The 23,136-nt window shown below is 40.4% G+C and overlaps 1 protein-coding gene across 6 annotated transcripts in view; it reads left to right on the plus strand.

Moving 5' to 3' along the window:
- anxa3a (annexin A3a) overlaps positions 1 to 23,136 on the plus strand; it is a 75,926-nt gene that overhangs the window by 18,626 nt on the left and 34,164 nt on the right. For 3 of the 6 annotated variants that reach the window (XM_073065201.1, XM_073065200.1, XM_073065202.1), the window contains exons 2-5: positions 9,517 to 9,569; positions 11,859 to 11,981; positions 20,497 to 20,584; positions 21,609 to 21,703. In XM_073065201.1, coding sequence (XP_072921302.1) covers positions 9,555 to 9,569; positions 11,859 to 11,981; positions 20,497 to 20,584; positions 21,609 to 21,703 — 321 coding nt within the window. In that variant the 5' untranslated portion in view covers positions 9,517 to 9,554. The remainder of the gene's footprint in view (positions 1 to 9,516; positions 9,570 to 11,858; positions 11,982 to 20,496; positions 20,585 to 21,608; positions 21,704 to 23,136) is intronic. The other 3 variants (XM_073065204.1, XM_073065203.1, XM_073065205.1) reach the window with 1 other exon arrangement.

Raw genomic sequence — 23,136 nt, forward strand, 5'->3', positions numbered from 1 at the left:
GCAATAGTCAGATATTCTTCCTTTTTCTTCTTCAGTTGTCCATCGGAATCCGATGACAACGTCCACTCCTTTAACGGTGAGATCTTTGATGACTATACAGTCCTATCCTGGACCCACAAGTTCTATTGCAGGTGGGACATGTAGATGTGGTAGTGATAGCAGCCATGGCTGCATTTTTCCTGGCTCTCTTCTGCTCTCTTCTGGTTGTTCTTTTCATCTCTAGAATAGGAACCCCATCCCCACACAGCTGTCGCCAAGTGTTACGGTCAGCAGCAACATCCTCCAGGTCCTCAGGTCTGATCTAGCACTTCCTTAAAGCATTCTTCATCTGATCCTTATAGCACTTCTTTGGCCCTCCAGCTGAGCTTCGACCATGATGTAGCTGGCCGTATAACACTCTGCGGGGTAGCTGACATGGGGGCATCCTTATCACGTGCCCCAGCCACTACAACTGTCACTGAGTAATCATGGCCTCGATACTTCTGCAGTTGGTCTTTACAAGTATTTCAGTGTGAGGCACCCACTCACACCAGGTAATTCCCAGGATGTGCTGAAGGCAGCTTATGTGGAAGCGCTCCAAGGACTTGATGTGACGGCTGTAGGTTACCCAAGCTTCACAGCCATAAAGGAGGGTGGTGACACAGACCGCTTGGTATTCGGTGACCTTTGTGGAGGGACGAAGGCTCCTGTTCTGAAAGACTCTACACCGAAGTCTCCCAAAGGCAGCTGATGCCTGTTTAATGTGGCTCTGGATATCGTTGTCAATGCCGCTATCCTCAGAGAGAATGCTCCCCAGATATTTGAAAGATGGCAGCTTTTCATCACCAACAGTGACGGCAGGTAGGGTGGGAGGGACACTGGTACTCCATTGGCAAACCAGTTCTGTCCTGGTGCTATTGACGGTCAGCCCCATCCTGCTGCACACTCTCACCGCCACAGCAAGGACAGTCTGAAGATCCTCCGGAGTATGGGCCACAAGAGCACAGTCGTCTGCATACTGCAGCTCCAGGACCCGTTCTGTATGGAGTTTGGTGGTTGCATGGAGCCTCCTGATGTCAAAGAGGTAGCCATCTAATCTGACGTCCACTGCCACACCGCCGCTTTCTTAAGTCTCGTTGTGGAGAAGCTTGGTAACACACAAGTGGAAGATGTTAAAGAGCACTGGTGCTAGCACACACCCCTGCCTCACCCCTGTGCATACAAGGAATGGCTCAGACTCTTGTCCTCCTATAGTCAGTCACCTGAGAAGTCATCCCATCATGGTACTGGTGGAGGATGTTAACAAAATATATACATATACAACACACTAACTGCTAGATGAACTCAGCAGGTTAGGCATCATCTATGGAAATGAATAGGCAGTCGACATTAGGACTCGGCCCGAAACATCGACTATCTATTCATTTCCATAGATGTTGCCTGACCTGCTGAGTTCCTCCAGCATTTTGTGTGTGTTGCTTTGGGTTTCCAGCAACTGCAGACTTCCTCTTGATGAAGATATATGCATATAATGCATATAACCAATACTGTATATGAAAGGCAAAGGTGAGAAAGCATGGACTAACTGCTAGCTCTTTACAGATGCAAATGTTTCTGTCTGCTTTACCTGATGGTTTCTACAATTCTGTTTGGAAGAATGGAAAATCTGGCCACTGTTACTGCTTCCCCTCAGCTCAGACCATGCCCTTTTTTGTTCCTCCAACCTGAGTGTGGCTTCATCGTGACGGTAGAGGAGGCTATGGATAGACATATCAGAATGGGAATGGGACGTGGAATTAAAATGTGTGGCCACTGGGAGATACTGCTTTCTCTGGCAGACTGAGCGTAAGGGTTCAGCGAAACGGTCTCCCAGTCTGCGTCGGGTCTCACCAATATATAAAAGGCCACACCGAGAGCACCGGACGCAGTATACCACACCAGCCGACTCACAGGTGAAGTGTCGCCTCACCTGGAAGGACTGTCCGGGGCCCTGAATGGTGGTGAGGGAGGAAGTGTAAGGGCAGGTGTAGCACTTGTTCCCTTTACAAGGATAAGTGCCAGGAGGGAGTTCGGTGGGAAGGGATGGGGGGGAATGAATGGACAAGGGAGTCGCGTAGGGAGCGATCCCTGCGGAAAGCAGAAAGAGGGGGGAGGGAAGGATGTGCTTGGTAGTGGGATCCTGTTGGAGGTGGCGGAAGTTATGGAGAATTATACGTTGGACCCAGAGGCTGTTGGGGTGGTAGGTGATTAGAGGGGATTAGGTGATTTTGTTGGTAAAAATGAAATTAAATTCTTAGAAAGAAGTGGCATAGGATCAGAAGATGTAGTATCCTAGTGGACAGAATTGAGAAACTGCAAGGATAAAAGGACCCTGATTGGATTTATATCAAGGCCACCAAACAGTAACCAGGATGTGGTACAAATTACAATGAGAGATAGAAAAGGCATGTAAAAAGGGCAATGTTACCATAGTCATGAAAGGTAACTTCATTCCCCTTCACTTGTCTCTTCACTTGACTGTTCCTACTAAACTCACTTTCAAACACTCTTCATGTCATGTTCTTAATATTTATTGCTTTTGTATGTATGCATGTATTTATTTATTTATCTTTTTCCTTTTGCATTTATACTGTTTTTTTGTGCCCATTGGTTGTTGTCCCCCATTGGATGAGGTCTTTCATTGATTCTATGGTCTTTCTTTTATTTACTGTGATTGCTCGCAAGTGGAGGAATCTCAAGGTTGTTTATGGTGACATATATACACTTCACTAATAAATGTACTTTGAATGTTGTAGTATTGTTACAGTTACACAGGGTACTCGTGAATCTTCACCTGGAGTATTGCATGTAACTTTAGTTCTCTTAATTTAAAAAAAATTAACTCTGTAGACAGTCCATGAAAGACTTACTAGGCTATTTTTTTTTTTAAGATAAGTGAGTTATCCAGCCATGAGTAGCTAAAGGTTCAAGATTCGAGATTGTTTATTGTCATTCTTTGGTACACAAGTGTAAAGCAGAATGAAATGATTGTTACTCTGAATCTGTTGCAGCATAAAAAACACAATAATATCATAAGTACAGATATAAATATAAAACCAATCCTATAAAACACAGAGCTGATGTAACTGTTATATGTAGAGACTCATTGTATGCACATATAGTGATGCTAGGTGATATGTATGTTGTGGTGGTGGGGTGGTTTAATGAGTGGAAATGTTGGTCAGCTGACAGCTTTAGGCAAGTTTTTGAGTCTAGTGCTCCTGACATGGTTGTTCCATAGCCTGTTCCATGATGCGAGTGGGACAAACAGTCCTTTATGATATTATTGACCTTTTCTGTATACGGGTATATGTCCTTGATGGTTGTAGTCTTGTACCAGTGATGCAATGGGCAGTCTTAACTAGTAATTGTACAGAAGTGGTTCCCAAACTTTGATGGATTACCACTCCCTTGGCTCCCAAACCACATCCCCAGCACACCCCTGTCTCTTCCTGGCCATTGCATAAAAACTACAAATAATTTTGATTTACAATGCACAGTGAAAGAAAATAGGAACTGTAAATTCAAAACTGTGACAAATGATTGCAAAAATTATTCAGATCTACTTAAAGCTACATATTAAAATATTTCTTTATTTAATTACAGTAAAAACAATTTTCATCAACAGTTTTAGAGCGTACGTTAGTAGTCCAACTATTCACTACTTCGTTGCTTCTTCACCTTTCAATGAGATGGATGAGCTGTGTGCAGTTAAATCAGCTTGTCAACATGAGGCACAATGACATTCAGAAGTCTTCGAGCCCCAGGTTCAGTAATTTGCAGCCTGTTTCATTGCTTCGAAAGAAGTTCAGTGTCTGCACTGAAACTGTGCTCCATTAAATATGATGTTGGAAAGGCAATAAAGGATATCCTGACCTTTTTCCACAGTGCAGGATAGTCTTCAGAGGTTTCTTTCTGCAAACTAAAGTCTTGATATAATTTTTGAACTTTAGCTTCAGCTGAAAGTCATTTTATAGCAAGATCATTCTTCTTCCATCTTTCCTGTTAATTCCTCATCACAAATGTTCAGGAATGGATCTATTACCCAGTCTGGAATTTTAATCAAGAGAAGATCCTGAAATCTCTCTGACATGCCTTCATGTAGCTCACCCAGATGGGCACTGTATACTTGAAGATTAACATCTGGTATTCTTTCTTTCTCATCCACCTCAGAGAGACTCAGAAATTGGAAAAGGTTGTGACAGCCAATGTTGCACTTAAATAGGGGTAACTTGGACAGAAATGTGGAGACGACTGATTTGACTTTGATAAGATTCACATCATTCCCTTGCAAAAAGAAGATTGATTTAATTAAACTTTGCAAATAATTCTAACAATCAACAATTTAATGTCTAACATTCTTGAAATGATTACTAAATGAAGTATTTGAGTCTTCAAAGAATTTTATCACATTTTCAAAAAATGCTTAAAAATGTCTTAGTTTTCTTTTGCAAACCATCTGACTTCTGTGTGTAACAGAAAGCATTCAGCTTGTTCATCATTCTCAATGCAAAGCTCTCAAAATAGTCAAGAATTGAAAGCATGGGACTTGATTTTATTTACTGCTATGATAGCATTATTTAATTATTTGTGCAGCCAATCACTTAAGTTTTGTGAATTATACAGTGAATGGTAAATATGTTAGGTACAGCTGTTTTCAAGAAACTAATAAGCCCACAGTAACATCCTGTCATTGATAGTGCTCCATCACTTCACAAGAAAGAAGGTAAAATGTGACCTGGAGGCCAAGAAGCCTGGAGACCGTGTGCTAGCCCATGATTCACTCCATTTCTTGCTGATCTCACCATTTAAAGCATTGAGCAAGATTGAAATCAACGATGATGAGAGCACTGTCTGCCTGAGTTTGACTGCTCTCTCTCTTTCTCTCTCTCTCTCTCTCTCTCGCTCTTTCCCCCCGTTGCTAGCTGCTGCTGGAGGAAGGTGCCTCCATTTCACCAGTCTCTCTCTCCCTCTTGTTCGGTACTGCTGGAGAACAGAGCTGAAGTCTTGGGTCTTGCGCAAGGCTTAATCAACATGATTTGTCAATTGGACTGCATTTCATGTTATGAAGCATTTTGGGTTTCTGGTTACTCCTTGTATTATGTCTATTTTGTATGATTTTGATCTGGACAGACTGGCTCTGCAAACAGCAGTCAACAAATGCCACAGTTCTATGTTGACCTGAACTAAACTGAACATTCCCGAGTTGCTTCTGAGTGGAATTACCCTAATTATTTGTTCTGGTGACCTATGCAAAACCCTACTCAGAACCTCCCTTACTACAGGCAGATTCAGTTTTTCTCCAACTGTATGGGGCTTCCCAGATTTAGAAAATGTATCAAGCTCATAAACCATCACTGTTTTCTTGTGAAGTGCTGGCAAACATGTTTTGAAGTGTTTTCTGTTTCTGAAAGTTTTCACAAAATGACAAACTTTCTTTGCCTTATCAGAGTGTATTCTCTTCAAATGTTCATCGAGCTGTATGGTTTCATTGTCTTATTTGAATAAACCCTTTCATGCAACAAACATCTTAGCTGCTGTTGGTTCCTCGGTGCTGGCATAAACCCATATTTCAGATTCTCCACACTGTACTATCTACAATTCTTTTTCATTTGGTCATCTGCCATTTTCGTGATGGATTAGCAACTACAGTCAGTCACCTCAACAACCTTGGTTTGTCCAACCAAGTGCTGTGATAAATAAAGGGGAAAGTTATGAAATCATCATAGCTCAGGCAAAACCTGACTCTGCCTGAAGATACATAAAGTGAGGCAGTGATATCTCGGTTGGGCTGTGGACTTGAGAAATGTTGTCAAGACCTTCAAAAGGTCACATTTGGAACATTACCCCATTGAATATCATACTCTTATTCACAAGAATTGTGTTGCTGTGTGATTACAGTATGGGATTCGAACTAGTTAACACTGTAATTCAGCAGTGAATGGTAATAATGTATGGAGCAGGCCCAGAAATAACAATTTCTTCAGTCCAGATTTCTCATGATATGCCAAATACAGAAATGTCACATTGCTTTTCAACAACTATAATGTGCTTCGAGCAAAGTCTATGAGAACAGTAGGTTAGCAAGAGATGTGGCGACTACATCATCATTGTAATCATTTGTGAGGCATTGAGGATCATATGCTTACAATGAGGAACTCATTTCTTAAATTAAGCCTGTACTCCCTCGGCTGCACTCCTTACTACCGAGTGCAAACCACATCTCCTTTATCGTTATCGCCCCCCCCCTTAGAAAATTCCACCACCACCACCAAGGGAGAGGGCAATATTGTTCACTGTTATAAGACCCTCCTGTGTGCCACAGTGCAAGTTCCATACTAAAGAGCGATGCAGCATTTTATGATGCTCTCAATGGCGCATCGGTAGAAGGACACGAGTAGTGATGTGTACAGACCAGCTCTCTTCAGCCTCCTAAGAAAGCAGAGGCTTTGGTGAGCTTTCTGGACTGTGGAGAATGTGCTGTGGAACCATGAGAGGTTGTGTGAGATGTGCACTTCTAGGAGTTTGAAACTGCTTGAAGCTGAGCTACCATTGTGAAAGGTATGGGTTTTCCTGAAGTCGATAACCATCTGTTTTGTCTTGTTGACATTGAGGAAGAGGCTATTTGCCTGGCACCAGGCCTTGAGCTCTTCCACCCCCTCTTTGTAGACCATCTCATCCTTGTTGGTGATGATCCCCGCAACTGTCATGTCATTGGTGAACTTGACAATGTAATTGATTGGCCATGTAATCCTGTGTAGGTGGAGTGTACAGCAGTAGGAGCAGCCCAGAACCTTGGGGAGGCTCCTGTGTTGAAGATGATGGGCAAGGAGAAGCAGTTGTGCATCCTGACTGTTGAAGATGCTTCCATCACTCTGCTGGTGATTGGAAGTAGACTGATTGGAAAATAATTAGCCAGGTTGCATTTGCTCTGCCTTTTGGGAACAAGATATTCCTTGGCAATTTTCCACATTGTCTGGTAGGTGCCGATGTTGCAACTATACTGGTACCATTTTCTGGAGGTACAACCAGTTCTGGTCTACATGTTCTCATATTATACTTTGGATATTGTTTGGTCTCATAGCTTTGGTTGTACTGAGTGCTCTCAGCTGTTTCTTGATGTTGTGTGGGGTGAATTGACTTGGCTGAAGACTGTTTTCTGTGATGGTAAGTTCTCAGGAGGAAACGAAAACAAATCATTTGTTTGCAATTACCAAATGAACATGGTTACAAATGCCTCAAATGTTTCTTTAGAAATCCACATGTAGGGTCTTGCTCTTAGTGAGGGTGGGGATGCTCTTTGAGCCTTATTCTTCAATTAACTGATTAATTGTCCACCAGCAGTCATGCCCAGTGATCTTTGCATTGTGATATTGCTTCACTCTGCCTATTAAAAGCTTCTTTTCTGTATAACACACATGAAGTCCATTGTTGGAGTTTCTTCATGACTTTAGGGGAATACTCAGTGATAATCAGGAGAAGGAGACATTGCACATGTTAGGCTTGATGCCAAGAGACTTCTTGGGGTCTGGGGTCATCATAAAGAAGATGGAAAAGTAACTGATATGAACAGGCATGTTAGCATAAAGCCAGCATGGTTTCAGAAAGTGGAAAACTTCTTTTACTGGAGCCCTATGAAGTGGCAACTAAAATTTATGACAACAATGGAACAATCGATGTCATTTACTTCGACTTTCAGAAGGCTTTTGACAAGGTACCCCACAAGGGGTTAATAATCAAATAACAGGAGGTAGGGATTCAGGGTAAAGTGCGTGAATGGGTGCAGAATTGGTTGAAAAACAGAAAACAAGTTATTGTGACAGGATTATTTTCACATCAAGAAGATTTTAAAAGTGGGGTTCCGCAGAGATCAATTTTGGGGCCGCTGCTGTTTCTAATTTACATTAATGCTTTGGACAAGCACACAACAAATAAGCTAGTAAAGTTTACAAAATTAGAGAGATGAGCTGATAACATACAGGCAGCAGAATCAATATAGTTAGGTCTAAACAAAATCCAGAGGTAGGCAGATAAATAGCTGATGAAATTTATTGTAAGCAAATGTAAAACATTACATATAGGAAGTAGAAATATTAGATATAAATACACAATGGGGGGTCTTTAGTTAGAAAGTGCACTGTACGAGTGCACTTTTGGGTGTCCTGGTAGATTCATCACTTTCAACGTCTAGACAATGTACAGAAGCGACTAGGAAGGCTAATAGAATGTTGGGCTAAATGCGCTCAATGGAGTCCAAGTCTAGAGACGCTCTCCTTAGGCTGTATAATGCACTTGTGCGGCCACACATTGAGTACTGGGTACAGTTTTGGTCTCCATATTTTGTGAGGGACGTGAAGACACTGAGGAGAGTTCAGAAAAGGATGATTAGACTCATTCCAGGTCTGCAGAGTATGAGCTATGAAGAAAGATTGAAAGAATTCAATCTTTTCAGCCTAAGTAGATATAGAATGGGAGGAGACATGAAAGAAATGTTCAAAATCATTAAGTGTATAAGTAAAGTGGGTGCCAGCTGCTACTTCAAAATTAATCCATTATCAAAGACATAGGGCCATAGGTGGAGACTGGTTAGGGAAGATTTCAGATTGACACCAGGAAGTATCACTTGACACAGGGAATTGTGAACACATGGAACAAACTACCTAGTTGTGTAATTGAGAGTAGTACCTTAGAGACTTACAAATCTAAACTCGATAGTTATTTCAACACACTATGTGAATAGGATTTTGGCAAGTTTTGTTGGGCTGAATGGCCTGTTCTTGTCAAACACTTTCTAATGTTCTCATGTCAATTTTGAAGTCTTCAGGGGTTTTCCTGTTCCACCTGTCACAAAATCCTGCTGGTGACATGAAAGATACCCAGGAATTATGATGGTGGGGTTGGAGCATTGTTTATTAAGGGATCATTCTGTGAGTATGTTGGGATATTGCATAACTCATATCTGACACAGTTTCTCAACTAAGACCAGACCCCAGATATTTTTACAGGAGGACTATGGAAAGTTGATTGGGCTGAGGGTGGCTTTTGCAGATAACTGAATTTTGAGATTTGGCTAAATTGTCTGTCCAGTTTTATTCCTTCACTGTTTGAACATAATGGTCAGTAACTATACACCTGCAGAGAATATTTGGGAGTGACCTGTGGGGTAGACTGCTGCAAGTAAGGCTGGCGTGTTTTCTCTTTCCCCTAAGAACATTAGTGATCAAATGGTTTTTACAACAATGTGATAGTGTCCATGTTCATCATTACTAAAGTTTAGTTTTTGTGCTGCATTTCCTTTTTGATATTCCAAATATTATCAATTTAAATACCACGGAGCAACAGTTGAATTTGAATTCAGGTCTCTGGACTGCTTGTCCAGTTCACTGAATTACTAGTGTTAGCTGCTGCAGTTTGGATATGTATGCATATTTCAGACCTTAACAGACCTGCTACAGACCTTAACATTCTTTACATTTCTTTCCTCTTTTTGTTTTATAGTGCTCTCATCCTTAACGGCATTGTTAAGTGAAGCAGATATGTCATCCACATGGGTAAGTTATAAGCTAAATTCAATATGATATCTGTCCAGCAGTTTTATTTAAAATCCGAAAGAAACATTCTCACAGAATGGGATGCTAGTTGCCTGATAAAAGATCTCTGAATTGCAGCAGTTTAATTTAAAAGAATATCTTTACCACTGAAAAGTATTTCACATACATTTTCAGTGCTCTTTAAGGATGCTGGCATTAAGATTATGTCAGTTTCCAATTGAAATCTTGTAATATTTAAGAGAACTTTACAGAATCTGTGAAGTCCTTACTGCAAACAACATTGAACACTTTGCTACACTGACAGCCTGCTGGCCAATGATGATTCAGCTGATCCTTGTCGGAACTGAAGCACTAAAGTACTTGATTATTCTTTAAAATGTATTGCTGATGTTGCTTCAAATATACAATGTTATTATTGATGAGTCTAACTTTATACAAAAATAATTAAGAGGCATAAAGATGATCAACCACAGTGCAGAAGACAACAAACTATGCAAATACAACTATTAATAAATAGCAATAATTAACGAGAACATGAGATGATGAGATAAAGGGTCCTTGAAAGTGAGATCATTGGTTGTGGAAACATTTCAATGATGGGGCAAGTGAAGAGCCTGATGCTTGATGATTGAGCTCATGTCCAGGTGGATGGGATAGGTTGGTTTGGTATCATGGTCAGCACAAACATCGTGGTCTGAAGGACTATGTTGCACTGTTTTGTTCTACATGTGCAGTCTTCAGGGATGCAGGTTTTAGAGGGGGATGTGGTTAAAAAACTTGTGGAGGAACACTCTTTAAAAGTATTGTTAACACTAAACCTATGCAATCATTGTTCTGAATATTGTGCACTGTAATTCTGTGGAGAAGACCGAAAGGAATATCGCAGAAAGAAAAGGTTTTCAGAGAAAGGCAGCAAAGAAATTATGGCTCTTATAAAATTTACATCAAAGACAGACCTCTGTTAAAGGTGTTCAAAATTATAAAGTAACCTTAAGAAAATCTATGTATTTGCTTGGATCAGTGAGCCAGTGACTGAAGGGTACATATTTAAAATCGCCACCCAAAGTGTGAAAGGAGTCTGGGATTTTTCTATTTACAGGATTAAAACAGTGGCAATAAGAACTTGAAAAGAGAAAATTTAAAAGTTTTATAACAGAAGGTGCTGAGAGGAGGAACGTGGTTTCATATAACACTTCTTTAATGGTAATTGGGCAAGTGATTTATTTTGCCGTATGATACTATAATTCTGCTTAATAATAAAAAAAATTCAAATTTTAGCTCGGCTATATTTAGGGGATGTTTCTGCGATACATGAAATTACAGGAATGTAAATGCACTTTAGGAAAGTGAGTTATTATGTGGCATATGCATTCTTCATCATACTTGGATGAGGGAAGGGAATCAGTTACATATTAAACAGAAGTCATTACCATGAAGACGTTTTTTAAGAGAACATAGACCCCACTTTCATGATTATTTTCTCTCATACTGAGAGATTATCATTGTCATTATGTGTTACTGCCCTTTATTTAGATCATGTAAAAGAATTACACGTCATTCCTATGTTCATTGTTTGAATTTGTATATTTTTCTGGTTGAAAAATGAACCTTGTATTTATTTATTTTTTACCTAATGAATAATTATAGCCGCAGGGAGTATTAGTACAATTTGCTTGTTAGAGGTTCACATTGTGATCTATCTACAATGCTGCTTCATTGTGGTGCTGACTGACACAAATTGGGATGTATGACATTGTAAAGTTATTGGTTTAATAGAAGATGAAATCTTTGTTTCCTTTTTCTTCTTCACTTCCACAAAAGTTGATCTCTCTAACGTACCAAAAAATGAGTATGCAGCATTAGAGAGTGAAATAGTGGTGAAGTGTATGTGGTAGATCATGGAAAATGGGCCTGGTCCCACACAGTTTATTGTGTTTGCCAGCACAGCGTTGTTAATTCAGAGACCTCAGCTAATATACCTGATGTGTCTGAAAAGATAAGAGTGGCAGGTTCATTACAACTTCCTAGCATCCCTTTCAAGTTACTTAACAATCCTGACTTATAAATTTGTCCCTATTATTCATCATTGCTGGGTTAAGTCCTCTATTAATTTTGCTACTTAACAGTGGGAACATCTTTATCCGCTGGATTGCAGCAGTTTGAAAAGTGAATCCCTGCCACCTTCACAAGAACAAGCAGTGACCATGACACCCTCATCCCTTGAATGAAGAAAACAGATAGCCAAAGGTTTTAACACAGATTGTTCTTTTCACTTCTCATTGCTGATAGCCTGCTTGTGGAGGAAGTGAAATCTGGGCACCTCCTGGTGGATATGGCCTTGTTCGCTGTGGTGGTCTCGGCGAGCAATTTTCTCTGGGAGGCGATGTGGTTCCAATGCCTATCAATGCATATGTGAGTGCTTTTTAATATAAAAAGATGCAATTGTTATACCAGCGTATTAAATTCACTGGGCACCGCTAACAGCAATTAACATGAATCTGTTGTTTGATGTCAAATGCAGAGCTGTTAGCATCATATCACATAAGACAACATTTGACTTGTTGCATGTGTTTCATTTGAAAAGATGGGGCTCTTTCCAAAGGGGTTTGTTAGAACATAGAACACAGAATAGTACAGCACAGTATAGGCCCTTCAATTCATGATGTTGGGACTCCTTTTAACCTACTCCATGATCAATCCAACCCTTCCTTCCTTGTGCAAACAACCTACCTCTGACATCTCCCTGAAGCTTTCCTCCACTCACCTTAAAAATATTAGCCATAGCCTCACTGGGAAAAAGCTGCTGGCTGTCCACTCTACCCAAGCTTCTTATAATCTTCTTCAACTCTATCAAGATGCCGCACTTCCTGCTTTACTCCAAAGAGTCCTAGCTCACTCAGCCTTTCCTCATAAGACATGTTCTCTAATCCAGGCAACATCACAGTAAATTTCTTCTGCAACTTCTCTAAAACCTCCACATCTTTCTTCTAATGATGCAACCAGAACTGAACACAATACTCCAAGTGTGTTCGAACCAGAGTTTTATAGAGCTGAAACATTCCCTCATGGCTCTTAAACTCAATCCTCCAACTGACAAAGGCAAGACACTATCAGTTCATCTGGCAACTTTGTCTTGGGTCTTAAGATCTCTCTGTTCTCACGCTGCTAAAAATCCTGCCATTGAACTTTTACTCTGACTTCAGGTTGGACTTCCAAAGATATATCACTTCACACTTGTACAGATAAAACTTCATCTTCCACTTCTCAATGCCCCATTGTAACCTACAACAACCTTTTACGCTATCAGCAACAGCACCAACTTTTGTATCATCTGTAAACCTAATAACCTACTCTTCCACTTGCTCAATGTTCTCTTCACATATTCTATTTCTTGAATGACTGTCAGTGTACCAAAGTATCCTGGACTGAATGATCATAGGGTCCATCTTTCAGCTGTTTGTCAATTTTATATTAAAACCAACTTATTAGAGGAATAAGCAATAGGCTTTGGGATACAACTGCCTGTGGAAGATCCCGGCTTTCGTATAGCAATCCACCATGTACTGAAATAGTCTACAGTGCATGGTTTAAACATAGAAACATAGAAAATAGGTGCAGGAGTAGGCCATTCGGCCCTTTGAGCCTGCACCACCATTCAGTATGATCATGGCTGATAATCCAACTCAGAACCCTGTACCTGCTTTCTCTCCATACCCCCTGATCCCTTTAGGCACAAGGGCCATATCTAACTTCCTCTTAAATATAGCCAATGAACCGGCCTCAACTGTTTCCTGTGGCAGAGAATTCCCCAGATTCACCACTCTCTGTGTGAAGAAGTTTTTCCTCATCTTGGTCCTAAAAGGCTTCCCCTTTATCCTTAAACTGTGACCCCTCGTTCTGGACTTCCCCAACATTGGAAACAATCTTCCTGCATCTAGCCTGTCCAATCCCTTTGGAATTTTATACGTTTCAATAAGATCCCCCCTCAATCTTCTAAATTCCAGTGAGTATAAGCCTAGTTGATCCAGTCTTTCTTCATATGAAAGTCCTGCCATCCCAGGAATCAATCTGGTAAACCTTCTCTGTACTCCCTCTATGGCAAGAATGTCTTTCCTCAGATTAGGGGACCAAAACTGCACACAATACTCCAGGTGTGGTCTCACCAAGGCCTTGTACAACTGCAGTAGAACCTCCCTGCTCCTGTACTCAAATCCTTTTGCTATGAATGCCAACATACCATTTGCCTTTTTCACCGCCTGCATTCGTAATGCCCACCGCCTGCATGCCCACCTTCAATGACTGGTGTACAATGACACCCAGGTCTTGTTGCATCTCCCCTTTTCCTAATCAGCCAACGTTCAGATAATAATCTGTTTTCCTGTTCTTGCAACCAAAGTGGATAACCTCACATTTATCCACATTAAATTGCATCTGCCATGAATTTGCCCACTCACCTAACCTATCCAAGTCACCCTGCATCCTCTTAGCATCCTCCTCACAGCTAACACAGTTTTTCTACATATAAAAACTGGATCATATCTTCAGTTAAGGCGTTTAGGTAAAATTCTGTGAATCTTTGAGAATTAGCCGAGAGATAATGTTGCAGCTATATAGGTCCCTGGTCAGACCCCATCTGGAGTACTGTGCTCAGTTCTGGTCGCCTCACTACAGGAAGGACATGGAAACCATAGAAAGGGTGCAGAGGAGATTTACAAGGATGTTGCCTGGATTGGGGAGCATGCCTTATGAGAATAGGTTGATTGAACTCAGCCGTTTCTACTTGGAGCGACGAAGGATGAGAGGTGACCTGATAGAAGTGTTCAAGATAATGAGAGGCATTGATTGTGTGGGTAGTCAGAGGCTTTTCCCCATGGCTGAAATGGCTAGTGTGATAGGGTATAGTTTTAAGGTGCTTGGAATCAGGTACAGAGAAGATGTCAGGGCTAAGAGAATGGTGAGTGCGTGGAATGGGCTGCCGGCGATGGTGGTGGAGGCGGAAATGATAGGGCCTTTTAAGAGACTCCTGGATGGATACGTGGAGCTTAGAAAAATAGAGGGCTATGGGTAAAGCCTAGGTAGTTCTAAGGTAAGGACATGTTTCGGTACAGCTTTCTGGGCCGAAGGGCTTGTATTGTGCTGTAGGCTTTCTATGTTTTCATGTATAAAGTACAGAATACTAATTGAGCTATTGAGCTGAATTTTCATGTGTTCAGGGTATTGGTGTGGGAGTGGAATTTGAGTAGTGGTGGTGGGGGGGGGGATGGGGTGGAGTAGTGCAGAGATAAAAACAAAAAAAACCTACAGCAGATCACTACAACTTGCTGTTCTGAGGAGGAAGGATGTTGATTTTAATATGCTAATTATTTAATTGCAGTGTTTAATTGCAAATGTGTTTCTAACAACTGTCACTTGTAGCCGTTTTTTCTGCTCGCTTCTGTGAAAGACATCCTTACTTGCACTTCCACTGGCTGATTGCATGGAAAGGTCTGAAGATTTGTCCTCGTGTTAGGATACTCATGTAATCCGTGAAGTCAGCATGGCTCTGCTTCTTTGAATTCAGCTGAAGATGAAGATTAGTTTGCTGCTCATTGATCTGCAGTGTCCACGGAAGAGGAGGAGAGCAAGCAGGTCCAGCTGCCAGGTGGCCAGACCCAGCACATGGGATTGGTGACCAAAGCATGCATTTTCTTAATGTCCCAAAATATTAGTGAGTAAGGAGTTTTGGTCTCACTTGGTTATTGACTGATATTTGCAGCCTCCATGTTGAAGATCTGCAGCAAAAACAATGTGTGGAATGGGCTGCTGGCCGGTGATGGTGGTGGAGGCTACGTGCCCCTGGATTCTATCAGGGAATTGCTGCATTTTGTTGATTGGTGGATGACCAGTGCACAACTTGGATAATTGATAGCTGGGTTACCTATCCAGGCAATCTCGTACATGCTGCAGGAAAGCTGCACAGGTTTTGTGGATCTGGCTGTTTCCAAAGTTCCTTATGGTGTATGTTAATGAATGCCACCGGAGGGGCACGCAGCTGGTCGTATAAAAGTCTTTACTCACCACAAACAAGCTGACAACATTTGAAGTCACTCTGGATAGTGGCTCCCTGACCCAACATTACATCATATTTTTATATGCTAAAGATCAAAGGTAACAACAGGACAATACTATAGTTGCAATGCATTCGTAATGCTTCCTTTGAATACATGTAATTTTAAAACACCTGGATCTTCACACCAACATTCAAAACATTCTCATTTGAATTCTAATCACTGCTCACTGAGCTGCATTCATGCACATGCAGACTTCTTAGGTCAAGGGATTCTTGCTAGGTTTGCATTTGACCCCAGTTTGCTTTGTTCTGAGCTGCAGATTAAATTCAGTCTACAATCCACATTCAGGATTGCAGACTGGTTACTGTTGAAATTAATATTTGCTATATTCCATAACTCCAGAATATGACCTAACAGCGCATTTGGAAAATAAGTGTTCATTAAATTCATGTAATTCACTCTCAATGCATAACCTTATGAAGACACTTCAAGAAGTATGAGAAAGATTTCTGGGCAGATCCAGTGAGAGCTTTGGCTATAGTCATCCCCTTCACTGGTTTCTCAGAGTTTGATGTAGACTTGGTGCCTGCTACTTGCCTACAAACATTACCGCATTGATGTGGGACTGAAACCTTTGATTGTAATTATTGTGCAGTGCATAAGTGTATATGCTAGAGTAATGCTTCCGTATATGGGAATCTGCAAGGGGACATTGCTTTGTGGATCCATAATTGGCTTGCCCACAGAAGGCAATGAGTGGTTGTAGATGGTTTGTATTCTGCACGGAGGATGGTGACCAGTGGTGTTCAACATAGATCTGTTCAGCGACCCCCTCCTCTTTGTGATTTTTATAAATGACCTGGATGAGGACATAGAAGGGTGAGTTAGTAAGTTTGCTGATTACACAAAAGTTGGAGGTGTTGTGGATGGTCTGCAGGGTTGTCAGAGGTTACAGTGTGATATTGATAGGATGTAGGACTGGGCTAAGAAGTGGCAGATGGAGTTCAACCCAGGTAAGTGTGAGGTGGTTCATTTTGGTAGGTCAAATATAATGGCAGAATATAGCATTAGTGGTAAGACTCTTGGCAGTGTGGAGGATCAGTGAGATCTTGGGGTCTGTGTCCATAGGAAAATCAAAGCTGCTCTGCAGGTTGACAGTGTTGTTAAGAAGGCTTATGGTGTTGTGGCAGCTGCAATTACCAGCCACACCATCAACCGGGCATATTAAAGTGTCCTGCAGCTGCAGCGTCTAAACTGCTGGAAATAGAAGAAGTAGAAGAAGCTCAGTTGATTGCTTCTTCTACTTCTTCTATTTCCAGCAGTTTAGACGCATCTAGGCGTATTACTGCCCTCTGCAGGATGTACAATCAATTACAGAATTTCAAGAAACTTAAGTTCTCATACATAAACTAGTCACACATAGAAACAGAATAATAAACTTTTCAATCAGATGGTGGTTCTCTTGGTGGCCAAACAAAGATTTAATAGAAAAACAAAATACATTTAAGTCAGACAGCCTCTTGAACAATATTCTTCTTTCAATTTTATATCAATTACAACTCAGCAAAACATGCTGAACTGTCTCTGGACTACTAGAGTCACATAATCCAGTTGGATGTTTTCCTATTATCTTTAAGTAATAGTTTAGCCCACAATGCCCCAACCCAAGTCTTGTTAAGTTCACCATATCTCTATGATTTAAAGAGTAACAGTCTGAGACCATTTTAACTAAAGGGTGACTAGAAAAGAAATGCCTTCCCATAAATTCATTTTTCCAATCATCTTGCCATTTCTTCTCTATGCTTTTTTTTAATCCTACTTCTCAATTCTGCTCTACCTTGGGGTATTCTAATTCCTAGTTGCTCGCTCTGTATGGAAGTCTTTGCAATGCCATCCACAATTTCATTTCCCTCCACCCCAGCATGCCCAGAAACAACTGAGCTGTTGCATTACACCAGCCTAAGTAGATGGGGCTAGATAATTGGATTGTGCCATTCTGCTACTGAGGGGTGTTCTCTGGAGCTGCTTTGTTTATGCCGTATCTTTTTAGGGAGAGGAATGTTTTCTCTCCCCTGCAATTTACTATGGACTGGCCAGCATTGAATATAAACCCAGTCAGGAGATGAGTGGTGTCTCTTGGTTTGAGGAGTATTTATTTTGTTGTTACAGACAAGTTCTGTTTAGCCGATTCAAGTTTGGATTCAAGAACAGTTCTGTTGAGTTTGTAAACATTTTGGGTAAATAAAACCCCCATTTTTTTCACCTTTACCTGCTCTCCCAGTTTTATGCTCACCCTGGTCCTTCACAGGTGTGTAGGCCTCCATCAACCATGAGATTGTTCAAAAGCCGTGAGGTAATGTTACAGCAATATAAGACCTTAGTTAGACCCCACCTGGAGTACTGTGTTCAGTTCTGGTCACCTCACTACAGGAAGGATGTGGATTCTATAGAGAGTGTGCAGAGGAGATCCACAAGGATGTTGTCTGGATTGGAGAGCATAACTTTGAGAATAGGTTGAGTGAACTTGGCCTTTTCTCCTTGGAGCGATGGAGAATGAGAGGTGACCTAATAGTGGTGTATAAGATGATGAAAGGCATTGATCGTGTGGATAGCCAGAGGCTTTCTCCCAGAGCTGAAATGGCTAACACAAGGGCGCATAGTTTGAAGGTGCCTGGAAGTAGGTACAAGGGAGATGTCAGAGGTAAGTTCTTCACCCAGAGAGTGACAGGTGCGTGGGATCCACTGCCAGCGAAGGTGGTGGAGGTGGATACAATAGGGTCTTTTAAGAGACATTTAGATAGGTACATGGAGCTTAGAAAAATAGGGGGCTATGTGGTAGGGAAATTCTAGGCAGCTTCTTGAGTAGGTTACATGGTCGGCACAACATTGTGGGCCGAAGGGCCTGTAATGTGCTCTAGATTTCTATGTTCTGTGTTCTATTGTCAGGATTTCATTCTGTCAATTCCTTCTGAACTGCCCTCAGTTCCTAACTCCAAGTTATTTATTCAGATTGTTCCTTTAAATTTGGAAGCTGAAGTCAACTCACAGGTTACCTTCATGTCCGTTTACACTAATTTGGCAGGAAATGTGGATGTGACATGGCAAGGTAGGGGTTGGATTAAAACAACATTGTACTACTTCCTGCTTTCCCCCACGCTGCCAGATTCTCCTGCTCCCTGTGTGTTGTGAAATTCACCTCTAGCCCAGTGTCTCCACTTCATAACAGTTTAATATACTGCCAAACAGGAATCTCATTCAACTTAAATAATCTACTGTACAGGCAAACCAATTTCATTGCTTTTCTGAAGCAAACAATATGAAATATCATAAATCTTAGAATGTAGTGGACAATAGCTGTTATCCTTAAATGCAGAAAGACAGAGCCTAATAAGTAAATTTACCCGACTCCCTTGTGTCCAGAGCAAAATTGTGATCAGATCAAAGAATCAGTGATCATGCTGTTGCCCTATCAATAAGTTTAACATCGTTCAAAAATAGCATCTGACTGACAGCACTTGTTAATAGAATTACATTTGTACTCTGACTGTTTAGGACATTTCAACAGAGTGGAAAACTATGCCATTAATGCGTTCAGACGGATAACTTGAAGTATTACTGGTTTGCCTCCAGCCTAATGCCGAAAGATATTTTTTTCAGGTTTTCCCTGCCCTATGTGTGAACAAGCGACATAAATCTAATATTACAGTTATGATACATGTAATGAATACCACTCCTTATTTGTCTACACTAGCAAAGACCTTAATCATCTTACATCCTCAGTCATACCACCTCTTAAATTTCTGTGCAGGGATAAATAAAAAGTTGTCTATGGAGTATTTCATTGTAATTTAACCCAGTACTATTCTTGTGAACAAATGTAGAGAATGCTGGAATTACATAGAATGTGTGGCAGTGTAAGTGGGGAGAGAAACAGAGAAGGTGCTTCACATTAGGAACCCTTCGTCAGAGATGGAAAAGTGAGAAGCTTGTTGAGTTGCAGAGAAGGAAATAATTGTGAGAGGTTGCAGATCAAAGTTGTCGAGATAACAATCACTTTAAAAACCAGCAGCTAGAGACAGAAAAGGAAATATTAAGCAATTCAAAACAGAAAAACGGGGAAAGTGGGGGAGAGAAATTAGCCATAAAATATATCCCTATTGATAATTTGTTGATTAGAAAGAAATTGTTAACAATGAATTAGTGTCTAGCCCATCAGCTGTGAGTAACCCAGTTTTAAATAACTGAAAAAACTAAAAATTGCTGGCCCGGCCCGGCCTGGCCCAGAATGTAAGTACTATTCATTTTACTGGTGAAGTGCAGGACTCCAGCACTGGTACAGGTCTGAGGGGACTGTGACATGTTGTCTCTGCTGCCAGCTGCTTCTGAGATGCAGTATTGGACATGGACCTCCAAAGATTTCCCAGCTCCGGATGAGAAATCTGCTCACAGAGACTGAACTTGATTAAACGTACCACACAAGAAGTGAATTCTTAAATTGCACAGGGATAAGTTGTCACTGGAACTTCTGCCTCCCATTGTGCCGGTTCTTTTTTGGACTTTGGGTCCATTATATCGACCAATGTGTTGCTTTGCTGCCTGGAGTATCTTGCTATTCGTGTTAGATATGAATGCTGCTAATAGTTAATATTGTATGATTTGGGCTACTATACTCTTTGCACACTAATTGGTGTCGATCACACCATTATTACCAAAGCAGAATCTCCCTAGTTTGACCAAAACCAGATCTATATTTCTTCCAAATGAAGTATACAGTCATCAAAAATGCTGCTTATCAATGATGTGTTTGTTAAACGAAACAGCCACCCTGTTAAAGTAACTGTTACACAAATATCCTTTTAATTGTTTCATCAAAATAGGTTGGATCCCGTGGGACCATAAAAGATTGTGCTTGCTTCAATGTTGGCAGGGATGTTAACAGTCTGCGAGGTGCAATAGTAGGATTAGGTAAGCACTGGTTAATTGTGATCTGCATTTTAATGTTACAATGTAACTGCTACAAGTTCCGCATCAAACTTTTTATTTTGTCAGTATTAATATGGCAGGATTCTTATTAAAAATATAAATATTCCCTTCATAGAGCTTGCTGTTATCACAAACAATGATAATTTAAAACATGATGTTATGGATTAAATAGTGAATAGTACAAGGCCTCTCTCAAGATAAATTTTCATGAAGATTGATCACAAATCTTTAAAACATTTAGAGGGCGAGAAGGCAGAGTGCTCCACCTTTTGAACTTGTTGAGGCAAATACTACAGGTACGTTTGATGGAGAACTAGATAAATGCATTTGATATGCTGAGTAGACAGGGAAGGGCTTATATGGAGCATAAAGACTGGCCTGGACATGTAGGTATCAATGAGCTCAACTATTAATTATCCATAACAATGATAGACAAAGGATGTATCAAAGCCTACCAGAGATCCAAGAACAGGTGGGAAATTAATTTGTGAGGACACAAGGAATATGCAAAGAGATATAAACAGATCAAATCAGTGGGCAAAACTTTAGCAGATGGTGTAAGTTGTGGAGAAATACAAGATTATCCACTTTGGCAAGCAGAATAGAAAAGCAAAATATTTTTTAAACACTATGAGATGATTAACTATGTCTTCAACATCAATTTTCAATTCAAAATATTATTTTTATTAATATCAATGGCATGTCTGCTCAGAAGTATATTATTAAAGGAGATGCATTTCATAATTATGAGCAAGATAACCTACAGTTAAATTATGGAGTTCTACTGCATTACATGTGTCACATGAAGGAAGACGGCACTTTTTAAATTTGTAGAGTTTCTCACTAAAATACAAAAATATTTTGTATTGGTGCTAATTATCTTAACTACTTGTTTGTTCCAGATTTTGTTATCCTTTGTTATTGTCCCTTACCTCTTGTCCAAGCATATAACACCCAACCACCTGTACTGAGAAGCTGACTTCCATGCTTTTAAATTCAATTTTAGGAACTAATGAACAAGTAATCATTGAAATTCTGACACACAGAAGCAACTGGCAACGCCAGCAGATCTGTAAAGAATATAAGGGAACCTGCGGACGTGTATGTATTAAGATTCAAGCTATTTAGATTCACTGTCAATTAATAGTTGTTTTGGATCCACAGGCACACAGATGGCATGAACATAACGCATGTGAATCAATTGTCATTATAGTTAATGATTGAAGTATTGCATTTGGTCTCAACAAAATATACGGTAGAATTATTTTCCTTCCCTTCTCTTTATAAGACCATAAGATTGTAAGCTATAGGAGCAGGATTGGGCCATTTGGCCCATTGAGTCTGCTCCACCATTTCATCAACGCTGATTCATTTTCCCTCTTAGCCCGTCTCCTGCCTTTTCCCTGTAAACCTTCAGGCCCCGATTAATAAAGAATCTATCAACTTCTGCCTTAAATATACCCAATAACTTGGCCTCCACAGCCACCTGTGGCAACAAATTCTGAAGTTTCACCACTCTCTGGCTAAATAAATTCCTCTTCATCTCCGTTCTAAATGGATGTCCCGTACCCTGAAGCAGTGTCCTTTGGTATTAGACTTCCCTACCGTAGGAAGCATCCTCTCCACATCCACCCAATTGAGGCTTATGAAGATTCAAGAGGTTTCCTTGTCCCCCATCACTACCTCTCCAGTATAATTTTCCAGTGGTCTGATATCCACTCTCACCTCTCTTATTAGTTATTTTATATAACATTATCCATCATCTACTGCATGTCAATGACATTGCACTGATGAGGGTGGGAATATCTTAAGTAATGAAGTAAGAAGACTGTCATAATTTTGCTATTTAGTTATAATTTTTATGGATAATTATCTGATTAATTCTACTTTGAACTTCTTCATAACAGTATAGCCAATTCTGTAAAGAATGTGATTGCAAATCAAACATATTTACTTTTGTTCCACGGAGAAACCATCCAAGCCATTTATTATGTTGTTTAAAAATATATTCCACTCTAGCATGAGACAATTATTTTGCACCAAATTTTCTAGTACATATTCTTCTATTTGCTGCCAAAATTTTAATTGATGAAGTAAATGGAAGAAGAAATACAAATATGTCAGGGGCTGGCTAGCAGAAGAGTAAGGGGGCCTTACATTGTAAGGAAATGGAAATAGATTAGTGATGCATCTCAGAATGTCTAAACACATAAACACATTTCCTGGTGCTAAAATAATAACATAATGGAAAAAAAAACAAATAGGATTAGTGCTAAATGGGCACTAGTGATAAATGCGCGCTCTTGCTAAATTGATGGTAGCATACTGGTTTGCCATTGTACTTCTGCTATTCACTCCAATTGACTTTACTGGCCTGTTCATCAATAGAAAAGATAAGCTACTGCTCTCAAAGTCCTGCCAGAATGCGACGGTGCATTAATACAAATTAACAAAGGATTTTCAGTTGCATTTATGTTCGACATTTTTATTTGTTTTCGTTGGGACATTCATCATTGGCAACACCACGTCAAAGT

This window comes from Hemitrygon akajei, chromosome 13, assembly GCF_048418815.1.
Source record: "Hemitrygon akajei chromosome 13, sHemAka1.3, whole genome shotgun sequence".
NCBI lineage: Eukaryota > Metazoa > Chordata > Chondrichthyes > Myliobatiformes > Dasyatidae > Hemitrygon > Hemitrygon akajei.